The 13,302-nt window shown below is 37.9% G+C and overlaps 1 protein-coding gene across 4 annotated transcripts in view; it reads left to right on the plus strand.

Annotated features, from left to right (window-relative positions):
- rasgrf2a (Ras protein-specific guanine nucleotide-releasing factor 2a) overlaps positions 1–13,302 on the plus strand; it is a 44,830-nt gene that overhangs the window by 5,154 nt on the left and 26,374 nt on the right. For all 4 annotated transcript variants that reach the window (XM_088355913.1, XM_088355916.1, XM_088355915.1 and 1 more), the window contains exons 2-11: positions 257–363; positions 3,263–3,410; positions 7,482–7,571; positions 7,665–7,918; positions 7,988–8,067; positions 8,138–8,331; positions 10,039–10,148; positions 10,236–10,354; positions 10,436–10,599; positions 13,221–13,287. In XM_088355913.1, coding sequence (XP_088212039.1) covers positions 257–363; positions 3,263–3,410; positions 7,482–7,571; positions 7,665–7,918; positions 7,988–8,067; positions 8,138–8,331; positions 10,039–10,148; positions 10,236–10,354; positions 10,436–10,599; positions 13,221–13,287 — 1,333 coding nt within the window. The remainder of the gene's footprint in view (positions 1–256; positions 364–3,262; positions 3,411–7,481; positions 7,572–7,664; positions 7,919–7,987; positions 8,068–8,137; positions 8,332–10,038; positions 10,149–10,235; positions 10,355–10,435; positions 10,600–13,220; positions 13,288–13,302) is intronic.

Below are 13,302 nucleotides of genomic sequence, written 5' to 3' on the forward strand. Positions count from 1 at the left end.
GAATAGGGACAGGGAGCCAATCAGAGTCCGAGGCAGTTGGCGCCAAAGGATCGGGCACAGGTGCCTCGCATGCTGGAGTACTAGTATGTACAGGAAGAGGAGTTGGGTACAAGAATCTCACTCAAACTCCGGTGGAGTACAATACGCAAACGGGGAGTTTGGGTATACACAAAGTCATGTCCAATGCAAAGTAGTAGAAGTAAAACAGGAAGTCAGGTTGAACACGGAAGATGATGTGTCTTATTTGTGTTTTTAGCACTACTTCCTGGTGATGTTTGGCCATGATGGTCAGAAGCCTCTGGAGCTTCGGACCGAGGAGGAAGCCGATTGCAACGAGTGGGTGGACTGCATACAACAGGCCAGGTGAGCTGAATTGTACACTACCAGATAAACAGTACTATCATGTGCAACCCCTTGTTTAGATTCTTACTCTCCTTTACTCACTCACTCACTAGATTCTGCATTGATATTTCAAAAATCCTAGCCAAATGAAATACGATTTTGAGGCTGGCTCTTGGATAGAAATGCACGAGGGAAAAAAAATAGGTGTGAATGTGTCCGCAAAGCACTGCCATGACCTAATTGTGAACTGCTGCGAGATAATCAAACACACGTGCGTGCAAGGGTATTGGTGTTGTCTCTATGTAGAATAGGACAAAAAGAATCGATTCGGGTATATATCGAGATTTTATATTTGCCGATTTTGAAAATTGACCTTTATCACCGGAATCCATTTTTGCGACGTCATATCCTATATGTACGTTTTTTTTCTTAGTAGCATTGTTTTAGTATTTCTGTAGTATTTCTGCAGTATTTTTATAGTATTTCTGTAGTAGTAATTTTGTAGTATTTCTTAAGTTTTTTTGTAGCTGTAATTAGTAGTATTTCATTTGTAATATTTCTGTTGTAGTATTTTTGCATTATAATATCACGGTAGTGGTGTTTTTGTTTGTATTTCTGTCAAGGTACTTTCAAAGTTCTTCCATAGTAGTAATATTTTAGTGTTTGAGTATTTTTTTTAAAGTATTTCCATAGTAACAGTGATTTACTATTTTGTTAGTATTTTATGTAGTATTTCTATAATGGTATTTTTGGTTGTATTTCTGTCAAGGTTTTTTGAAGTATTTCCTTTGTAGTATTTTTTTGTATGTATTTAGCATTTTTATATTATTACTGTAATTGTATTTATGTAGTATTTGTGTGGTACTATTTTTGTATAATAGTATTACTGTGGTTAGTATTTTGTCGCTATTTAGTAGTAGTTTTGTCATAGTTTTTTGTATTATAGTATTACAGTAGCTGTATTTTTGGTTGTATTTCTGTAGAAGTATTTTTAATGTATTTCCATAGTGGGAATCATTTTTGTAGTGTTCCAATAGTGGTATTTCTTGTTGTGTTTTATTTTTGAAGTATTTCCGTAGTCGTATTCTTTTAGTATTTCAGTCGTATTTTTGTAGTATTTCCATAGGGGTATTTTTGGTTTTATTATTTTAGAAGTATTTTAAGTATTTCCATAGTAATAGTGATTCAGTATTTTGGTAGTATTTCTTGTAATATTTCTATTGTGGTATTTTTTGTTGTATTTCTGTAAAGTTGTTTTTTTAAGTCTTACCATTGTATTCTTTAAGTGTTTTAGTAGTATGTTTGTAGTATTTCCATAGTAGTATTCTTTTTGTATGTATTTAGTTGTCATGATTACTCATTGCACTCACCTGTCCCCGATCGTTTGCTGCTGCTAGTTGCCTGATTGTTACCCCTCCTATTTATACCCAGTACTCCAGTCATTCCTGGTCAGTCCGTCAGCGAACCTCTGCATACGCAAGGCAAGCATTTGACTCTGGCTCCCGTCGGTCCTGTCTTCATCCGTATCTTACTCGACTGTTCCTGATTTCCTGTTTGTCTCCGGTTATTGACCCGTTTTTGACCACTGACCACGCTCTGATCTCCCGCTCCGGCTATCGACCCGATTTGTCCATTTGACCACGCTCTGATCTCCCGCTCCGGCTAACGACCTTTTTGACCACTGACTACACTCTGATCTCCACCTCCGGCAAATCCACTTCCGCATTCTGATCACGCTCCGATCCCATGAGCTGCTTGCTCCCCCTGTCCAGCGAGCACCGGATCGCTGCCGTTTGTTTCCTCGATAACCTAATAAACTTTTGAGTGAAACATTACGCGTTTGGGTCTACCATTTGTTCTGGTTCTGACATTTAGTCATTTTATATTACTACTGTAATTATATTTTTGTAGTGTTTCAGTATTTCTGTGGTACTATTTTTGTATTATAGTATTACTGTGGTAGTATTTTTCTAACATTACTGTAGCTATTTAGTAGTATTTCTATTTAAAATATTTCTGTCGTAGTTGTTTGTATTATAGTATTATCGTAGAGGTGTGTTAAGTATAAGTATTTTCATAGTAGCATTATTTTTTGTATAATTCCCATAGTGGTACATTTGGTTGTATTCTGCAGAAGAATTTTAGTAGTATTATTGGAGTATTTTCATTGTAGTATATTTGTTGTATCTATTTAGTATTTTTGTATTATTACTGTAATTGTATTTTTGTCGTGTTTCAATTGTAGTATTTCTGTGGTAGTACTTTTGTATTATAGCATTACTGTAGTAGTATTTTTGTATCATTTCAACAGTATTTTTTTATTTTAAGATTGAAAGCCCAATATTAAATAGGTGCCTGTTTTTGTTTGTTGCTTGTTTTTCAGGAAAGAAAATAAAATCGCATCATCGAGAATTGTAATATAAATCGTAACGGCACTTTGGTATTGTGATACAATCGAATCGTGACAAAAAGCATACTGTCCCATTCCTAATGTAGAACATGTGGCAGCATAAAAACCAAATTTATTATCAACAGGAATTGATTTAGGCGGGGGGGGGGGTTTGTGTGCAGCCCCATGGTGCAGAGGTTCAGGGTTCAAGTCCAGCTACCGTGCCCTCCCGTGTGGAATTTGCATGTTCTCCCCGACCCTACTGAGGATAAACGGTGCAGATAATGGATGGATGGTTGGAAGGAAATTATTTATCATTTTATGTGTGTTTTTTGTATGCTAATCCCTAAATCCAAATACTATCCCTATATGCTTAATGTACTGTAGATGCTAAATGTTAAACCATTCTCCATGCTAATATTTGTTCATTAAAATGCTGGATTCTCATGACACATGTTAAATGTTGGGTCGAAGTTTTTCTGGAAGTCACAAGTCATGATTTTAGTAACGCTGTCGTACGTGTTCTGTCAGCTACTCAGACCTGATCTTGGAGCGTGAGATCCTGATGCAGAAGTACATCCACTTGGTCCAAATCATGGAGACAGAGAAGATAGCAGCCAATCAGCTCCGCACACAACTGGAGGAACAGGACACTGAGATCGAAAGGCTAAAGGCAGAGGTACCCCGTCTTGCTCTAATTCCAAATCACAAGACCACAACTTAACATCTGTAGCCTAATTACTGCCTATAGTAGATGCTAAATGCTATAACACATGCAAACTTGGGAGGACAACAGATAAGCCAAAATATGTAGTGGATGTCTATATAAACTAGATGGATTACTGCAATGTAGCAGCCTGGCTAACCAGGTACTTGCATTGGTGGTTGGTACCATTTTTTTTTCCTAATCACTTTATATTTAACTACCGTATTTTCCGCACTATAAGGTGCACCGGGTTATAGGGTGCACCCCCAAAAAATACTTTTTGGTCCTATATTTTCCATACACAAGGCGCACCGGATTATAAGGCGCTACAATGGGAACGTCGACAAAACAGTCAAGTTAGTTCAGTCAAACTTATTGCCCCCTTAACATTCCGAAAGCTTGCAAAAAAGCAAATACGTGTCTCAGACATGTACGGAAACAGTGTCTGTACGATGTCACCAATCACTCAAATGCATCGTTCCAAATATCATTCGGAAGGTTAAAGTCTTGGGATTCAAGAAATGCCAAACATTTCTTAGTTTCCATTTTATTTTTTGCCGGCAACTGTGTGGACAGCAAAGTAAGAATTTTATTGTGCAGGGAAACTGGGTTCTTTACTGTGCATCTAACAATAAACACTTTGAATTGAATTAAGTTTAAAAGTAGAATCATCAGAATCAACAGAAACATCAAGATCGTTCTAAAACAAGATACCGGGAAAATATAAAGCCGCATAGCTCACCTAAGTTCTCTTGCAGCCATCACGTTCAATAATGATACGTAACCATGGTCTTCTTACAACCGTGAGTGTAGTAAATCCAGGAGAGTAAAATATTTTCAAATACAGAATAGTAAACAATGTTTTCTCTATGCCGTATGCAACCCAACGTGTGATTCACATTCATCTTTTTCGGCCAATTGCAGGCTTTGTTTCGCCCCTTTAGCCTATGTGAGCCTGTAAATGATAAAAAGGATCCGCCCCCTTTACCTCCGAATAACTTTAGTCAATAGTGACTGATTCAAATGATGTTTGACACATTGCTTAGGAAATTAAACGCCGGTATATAAATCCCAGCATACAAGGCGGACTACCTCGCCTTCGGGGGAAAATCTAGTCGGCGGCTGCTTGCCTAAGTTGCAAGACTTTGCGACTTAATATTGATCCATATATAAGGCGCACTGTATTATAAGGCGCACTGTATTATAAGGCGCATGGTCAGCTTTTGAAAAAAATAAAGGCTTTTAGGTGCGCCTTATAGTGCGGAAAATACGGTAATTTTGCTAGTAAATTATGAATTATATTTTTTTAGATGAGCAAATTTCTCTGATATGGAAGCTTGTACATCAGTCTGCTTGTTTTACGTATGTTTTCTAATTCTTCAAAAAATATTTCTTTAACTAGATGAAAAACATACAAAAAATAAGTCAATATAAGCATATTTGCTAACAGTTCTAGAACGTTTGGTGAAAATTTTCTACTATCTTACTTATTTTACTACATGTTTTTCCATTAATTTACCAAATGGGATTTTTGTGGAATAGATGAATGGATTTAGTACATGCTAGACTTGATGTTAAATTCAGGATTTGTTAATATGCTAATCCAAGATGGCTGTATGCTAATGTCTGTTGATAATTGTGATCTACACTGCATTATTACCCATTATTACCCATTCTTATCACATTTTTTTTTCATTTTAGCAATTTATTTTCGTATCATAACAAATTATACATTCTTTTTGTTTTAAAAAGAACTGTTTTGTAAACTTGGCATAATCTCAGGGCAGATAGCTGAATATGTGTGTGTTATTTATTTTGCGCCTCCTGGTGGTGAAAAAATACATTCATTTAACAAAAACAAAAAAAGCAAAAATACATGAACATGCATATAAACATGCAATTTTTATGAATGAATTCTGATTTATTTTAACATTAGCTTCGCCTAAAATGAACTGACATAATTGTCCGTTATCTTACTGCTTCAGGTAACTCACCAAAGACTGGGGAAAATGATAAGGAAAATGGTGTGGATCGGTCACTTTGAGTCACTGTAGTTCGTATGCTTCAATGTGGTCTTTAACACTCGTTTTCAGTTGCTCACATCAATACAGTCACATCTAGTGGTCAGGGAATACACACTGTCCCTTTAAGATGAGAAAATCTGCCACATTAGATATTGGATTATTTTTCTTATTTTACTCAAGGAATAAGTTAAATATAGAGAACAAGAAAAATAACATGAGTGGGGTCTTTTCTTCCTCATGCCATGAGGCTCTTTAACTCCACCTGGCAGAGTAAAGGCCCACATTAAACCACACCCCCTACATTGCATATTACCGAATTTTATTGCAATGTGTATTCTGTGTAGCACTATCTAGATACTCTATATAACACGCTACAGTGGGTATTAGCACGTCACATTGGGTATTTGTATATTGTATTCTTTTTGCTTTATTATTGTATTGTTCTCAGCGCAGGGATGCTGCTGGAAATGTGAATTTCCCTGTGGGGATGAATAAAGTATCTATCTATCTATCTATCTATCTATCTATCTATCTATCTATCTATCTATCTATCTATCTATCTATCTATCTATCTATCTATCTATCTATCTATCTATCTATCTATCTATCTATCTATCTATCTATCTATCTATCTATCTATCTATCTATCTATCTATCTATCTATCTATCTATCTATCTATCTATCTGATAGGAATTTATATTTTGGAGTATAATGAATGCTCAAAAAGTCAGTATAAACATTTTTTCACTTTTTCAGCTCAAACTAAGCATTGAAAGTGGCAAACATTGCTGAATATGTGTATCTATGATTAAAATAATTTTGACAAACTATTAACCCAATACAAACATCAAATTTACATGGTATTTATTTAATGTCTTTCAAAGTCTGATTCATCATGCTATACCCAGGGCTTGGGAACCTTTTTGACCTAAATAGCTATAATAGCAAAAGGTTTTCGATTTTTTTTTGAGAGAGTCATACCATTTCAAGACAAAATCGAATTTTTCAACACATTCTATTTCCCATTTTGATGTTAGTTGATTCAATAACATTTATAAAATAAGAATAATGCCAGAGCCGGTGTCCCATATCAACAAATATTCTACCACCCGCAATTACTTAAGATTTGATTGCAAACGAGGATGTTGACATATCTACCTGCGGTGCAGACGGCACTGGGCAGACAGAAGTGCGCTGACTATGCATAGCTCCGCCCACCCTTACCACTCACCCAATCAAATTTCTGTTGGTTTTCATCATTAATTGTCTCAACAGTGGACCTTAATTGTTTAATGAACTTCCATATAAAAGATTCCTTACAGCCAAGACGCAGTCTGTTGGAGTGAAACCTTAATTGTAAGCTGTAGTGGGGAGAATACTCTTCATTTACTGGACCTAACCTAACTAGGGTTATAATAACAATGCGTGTGCTATCCTCAAATAACTGTTTAAGATATTTAGACCATTATAGATGTAAATTATGAGAACACAATTTTATATCCGAGCTATATGTACTGGTACTCATGAAAAGTGCCATATATGGCTCATGAGCCATAAGTTTGCAACCCATGCTTACACCAATGTTTCCCTCGTCATGTTTTATTGCATTTATTTATAGCTTTCACTGCTACTTTCTGCTCTCTCCATTCTTTAGCATTCTTCTAAGGTACCGTGACTAAAAATAGTGCGATAATGAGCTTAAATTGAATGCCTTTTTGTGCATTACCGACATCACTACTGGTCTAGTGGTTATGATCTGGTACTCTTATCACTGTGACCCGAGTTTGATTCCTGTTGCATCACATAATTTGATATCGTCCTTAGCAATAGTTTTTGACTGATTAACCATTACACAAATATGGTACTTTACAGTGCTTCCATAGAACCTCGTGAATAATGCGCACCCAGACTTCACATTTTTTATTAATGTATAAAAAAAAGCATGTAACAGTAAATGCTATGTACAAAATGCTGTTGCTAATAATCCAAATAACGTGGTTGCCTGTGTCTGGTGTCCAGATTGTGCTTCTCAACAGGACTCGAGAGCGCATGCACCCTAACCAGAACCTCCTGGACGAGGAAGACCCGGACATCAAAAAGATCAAGATGGTAGGTTCCTCCAGGTCAAAACTGCTCTGGAGACTTTTTAATGTTATTTTATGCTTTGGAGTAAGTTGTTGAGTGATACTGGCACTCTCCCAGGTGCAGAGCTTCATGCGGGGATGGCTATGTCGAAGAAAGTGGAAACTGATCGTCCAGGACTACATCTGCTCGCCGCACGCTGAGAGCATGCGCAAACGCAACCACATTGTTTTCAACATGGTGGAGGCCGAGACGGAATACGTCAACCAGCTGTCAGTTTTAGTCAACTGCTTCCTGCGACCGCTGCGCATGGCCGCCAGCTCCAAGAAGCCGCCCATCAGCCACCACGACGTCAGCAGCATCTTCCTCAACAGGTGCGGACAAAGAAAAACCAAAAATAGAAGCAGGATAGAAGTTTGAAACTCGCTTGTTGTCTTCCCCAGCGAGACTATCATGTTTCTGCACCAGATCTTCCACCAGGGCCTGAACGCTCGCATGGCCAACTGGCCCACACTGGTCCTCGGTGAGTCGCTGACAGGTTCTTCCCCGACTTGCCGGAAAGATCGCTGACCATATGCTTGTCGTTCATGCAGCGGACCTTTTTGACATTCTCCTTCCCATGCTGAATATCTACCAAGAGTTTGTGCGCAACCATCAATACAGCCTCCAGGTTCTGGCCAACTGCAAGCAGAACCGAGACTTTGACAAGCTGCTCAAGCAGTACGAGGCCAACGCTGCGTGCGAGGGGCGCATGCTGGAGACCTTTCTCACCTACCCCATGTTCCAGGTAGACAAACATTTGCCCAGATCGTACGATTGCATCTGACCACTCGTTCAGGCACTAATCCCAGTAGGTCAGTTTTAGGCTTTCGCCAAGAACTGTTCACAGTGCACTGCAATGCTTAATCCGTCCACAACCAGCCAGCAAAAATTACATATTGTCGTGAGTAGTAATAGTTGGTAATGTTTAGAGTTAGTTGTTTATGAACTAGCACTAGCGTTTGGTATGTTAGTTTTTTCTTTAAACATACTGTATTTGATGGCATTGTTGTTTTTCCAGTAAGTAGTTGGTGCAACTTAAGTTAACTGATTAGTCACCTAGTTAGATTGTTTACAAGTCAATCAATGATTTGGTTGGTTGGGTTGTGAGTCGCATGGATTAACAACTTTATTTTTGTAAATCTATTGGAAAACTATTCTTTCAATCAGTCTTTAGTGAGTTTATTTAGTTAGTTATGTATTTTGTTAGTTGGTTACTTAGTTTAGTTTGTGCAACCATTTTTACAGTTACAATGCTCACTAATCACTCGGTAAGTGTTTTTAAGTCAGTGATTTTTTTCAGTTAAAAAGATAATTAGGTCCTCGTCAAATGGATCAATAACTTTATTTTTTAAAGAGATTGTTCAACTCGTTATGTATCCAGTCTTTTAGTTACTTTGTTAGTTAACCACAGGTTGCCAAATAGTTCATTAACGACAGCTACATAGTTAGTCACCAAGTTTGTTTGTCATTAAATACTATTATATATATATACCGGAGCTATATGTGCTGGGAGTCATTAGGTGACCAAACCCCCCAATTCCAGCCCCTAATGCCGAGGGCCAAGCAGGGAGGCAATGAGTATCAGTGTTGTAAGTCTTCGGTATGAGTCGGCCAAGGCTTGAACCAGCAATCTCCCAGGCTCGGGGCAGGCGCCCTACCACCAAGGCCCCCGAGCTGTCATAAAATATATTTAAAAATTAGGTTGTTCGGTTGGTTGGTTGGTTCAGCAACTTTGACTAGTTTGCTAGTTTCTCAGTTGGTTGATAGTCAAGTCAGTCAGTCTTTTATCTCATTTGAAATGTATGTAGTTACTCTATTAACTATAGTTGGTTGGTTCATTCCTCACTCAGTAAGTTGGTCTTTAAATAAATTTAAAAATTATTTTGGTTTGTGGGTTCGGCAACTTTGTGTGGTTGTTAGTTTCTCAGTTAGTTGGTCGTCAAGTCAGTCTTTTATCTAATTAGACAGTTATGTCAATGCTCTACAGTTGCCTGGTTCATTAGTTGGTCATTAAGTCTGATACTTTTTTAAATCAGGTAATCACACAGTTTGTTAGTCAGTTTACTAACTACAGTTGCAGGATCTTAAAATTGTTGAGTTTTGATATAATTATAGAACTGGTTTTCTGGTTTATTAGTTATTTAGTCACTCTAAGTAGGTAGGTAAATGCTCAGTCTACCAAATAATTTGTAGGAGAATTACCTGTTTAGGAAGTTTTTTTTAGTTAGCCTATTAGTAAGTTTTTTATGTGTTAGCGTTTTAGTAGTTTTTACAGTTGTACACTTATTTTGCACTAACTCATCCATTTCCCAAGACTCAGTTTATCCGACCTATTTAGCCAGACAGTTAGCAGTAACCAATGTCAGTCACTCAAAGATAATTATGATTTAGTTACCTTGGGCAGAACAATTGCCAAAGTAAATGTGATGAGTAAATTTGCATGTGTTTTCAGATTCCTCGTTACATCATCACTCTTCACGAGTTGCTTGCGCACACCCCGCATGAGCATGTGGAGAGAAATAGTTTAAACTTCGCCAAGTCCAAACTAGAAGAACTATCAAAGTACAAACATGTTCTCCAACTTTATGGGTTGTTGCTCTTCTCCAAAGTCATACAATAGTGTATTTGTGTGTGCGTGCCTGCGCTCAGGATGATGCACGACGAGGTTAGCGACACAGAGAACATCCGCAAGAATCTGGCAATCGAGAGGATGATTGTGGAGGGCTGTGATATCCTGCTGGACACTAGCCAGACTTTTGTGCGCCAGGGTGGGTGCTCGTCCCATGCCGTCTTTGTACATCGCACTTTGTGCCAGGCCCCGACTGAAATGCACACTCTCCACCCCAAAGGTTCGCTCATCCAGCTACCGTCCAGCAGTGAGCGTGGGATGCTGAGCAAAGTCCGTCTGGGCTCGTTGTCGCTGCGCAAGGAAGGGGAGCGCCAGTGCTTCCTTTTCACGAAACACTTTCTCATCTGCACCAGGACGTCTGGAGGGAAGCTGCACTTGCTCAAGGTCTGCAATGACCCCTCGCTAGCCCTAATCGGGTCTTTGGGGCATTATTGAAATGGAAATAGTGTTACATTTTGTAGGTAGACCAAAACAAAGGGAGGCTGTAACGGAAACAGGGGTGCTAGAAATATGGATGGTATTTATTAACCAAACTAGGAGCAGAGTAATGAACAAACAAGGGATTCCCAAAATGGATAGAATTTTCAAACAAAATCAAAACTAACAATATCAAAACCAGAAACAAGGACTCAAATGGAAATGCAAGGAACAAAGTTACAAAGAGTCACACAACAAATAACATGTCCAAACAAAATCAAACCTGACAATCTGCAAACCAGAAACAAAGACCAAACCAGAAATAGAGATGCAATGAACAAAGTAACAAACAAACAAAAGCTCACAAAACAATCAACCCGTCCAAACAAAATCAAACCTGACATAGTGACAGAAAACAGGGTAGAAGTGGTAAATGCAATGACCAGACGCAGGGTGCTGTCCGAGCAGTCAATATAAAGTCTTGGGATAATTAGGGACAGGTGTGTGGAGATTGGTCTCAGGTGTCTCTTGGTCCACAACTGGTTGATGCTTTTTGGAGGAAGATGGCGTGCCAGATCCTGACCAATAGAAAGAGAAGGGAGCGACAATCAGGCTTGGATAGTATATTTCACTATCTAAATTTGCCGTCGAGAGGATTTTTGCTAGTTACCATAAACCCTCCTGGCATCGGGACAAATTGACCCGCCACTGTGTTGTTAAAAAATCGGACAAAATCCCCTGATTTCTTTTTAATTTTATTTTTCTACCTTTAATATAATGACTTTGCCTAGATTGGTCCCAATATTGGAAAAAATGAAAGTTTTTGTTCACATTTCGATGTAAGCTATATAAAAAAGTACAAAGCTGTATTTCAAAATGAGGACAACAGGATTAAAACAACTTGGTTGGTGATAAATGAATGTACACCACAGAAGAGGATTAGGCTTAGTAAAGAAGAAAAAAAGATTAGCAGGATTCTGATTTATTGCTTTAAAGTCAGAACCTTGACTCTAAAGTGAGAATTTTGAGATAAAAATGTCAGAATTTTCTTTTTGATGTCAGAATTGTGACTTAAGAGGTACAGTGTGTATTATTGGATCACTAGATGTTGCTGTGTCGTGTTGTGTGACCAAAAACAAGTGCTGAAAAGCACAAGGAAGAATACAAACTATGGACACTCAAAGTGATCAAACGGCACCATTTTTCATGTAATTGTTTTGACAGGCCATTTTGGCTTTTGGGTACACGTAGAAAAAATATGGCTGATAATTATGTCGATGCCCTCTAGGTGAGGCTAATGTTATGTAAAATTTCTACATCTTTTTCGATCTACGAGTATTTTAATAAATGATGTCAAGTCAAGACACATTTATTTGTATAGCCCTCAATCACAAGATGTCTCAAAGGACTGCACAGGTTACAATTAGAGCATTCCCTGATCTTAAACCAACATGCGGGCAAGGAAAAACTCAAAACCTCAGAACGAGGAAAATAAGTAACTGTGGTGGTAATCCTCCTTCCAGGATGACCAGGGTGCAATAGATTTTGCATTGGGTAACAGTACACAAAACGAAGTGAACATCAATAAAAGAAAATGTTTATTTGATCATTCATGTATTTTTCTCATTATTAGGATAAATTTTGATTTTTTACCTCTTGTGGGTGCTAAATAATATAAACTGTCCCTTTTAAGGTGACAATTCTAACTTTAATCACATAGCAATCAGCTTTGTCAGAATTCTCACTTCGATGTCAGATTTCGGACTTTAATATTAAAAATGAGAAAACTAAACCAGAATTCTTAGAACAAGATCAGAATCAAATTACTTATACTCAAATCAAAATGAAGTCAGAATTTACCACTTCAAAGTCAGAATTCTAAAATAAATGTTAGAATATCGCTATTCCTGCCTTTACCGGCTTTCTCCCATTCGTTTTTTTAGGCATACCACCATTATTTGGCTTCTGCTAGTTTATTCCCTAGACGGGTTTGCAGTTGATTCAAGAGTATGCGGTATAGCAATTTTATACATTTTTGCAATGAAAGTAATAGTATATAAAGGGCCCATTCTGCATAATCTAGTTTACTTCCTAATTAGGATGCTGTTGAAAGTCAGATTATGGATAATTAAATGTAAGAAAAAAAAACAGCCCTTTCATGATCAGAATGCTTGCGTGTTTGGAGCCTGTCCTGTCTGTTTACGGACAATCGGTGACGTAGTTACACCCCGAACTGTTTGCTGGCTATCAAACGTGAAAACACCAACTTGAAGGATTGCAGTTACAAGGCAAATTTGGCTCAGGAATTCTCTATACTAACACAACTACAAGTAAATAAACTGTTATGTGGGATGCAATGAGTGCTGGACCAATTAGTTCTTTTTGCAGAGATGGGCTGCTGTCAACGTTCAGAGAAGTTTAGCCTGGGAAATTTAGATTTAAGAAATGTACTCAAGATTCATTTTTCAATCAAGTCCCAATCAAACTTATAAAATGAAAATTACAAAGACATCATAGATCGCTATTCATTCGTTTTTGCCGTTTCTATGGGCCGCTGTTGAAACCAATGTATCTTTGTTGTGCTTTAGCAAGGAGGTGCGTTGTCTTTGATGGAGTGCACCCTGATTGAGGAGCTGGACAGCGGTGATGAGGACTGTGAGTAAACCAGGT

Source organism: Urocampus carinirostris, chromosome 16 (assembly GCF_059441175.1).
Source record: "Urocampus carinirostris isolate Australia breed hairy pipefish chromosome 16, RoL_Ucar_1.0, whole genome shotgun sequence".
NCBI lineage: Eukaryota > Metazoa > Chordata > Actinopteri > Syngnathiformes > Syngnathidae > Urocampus > Urocampus carinirostris.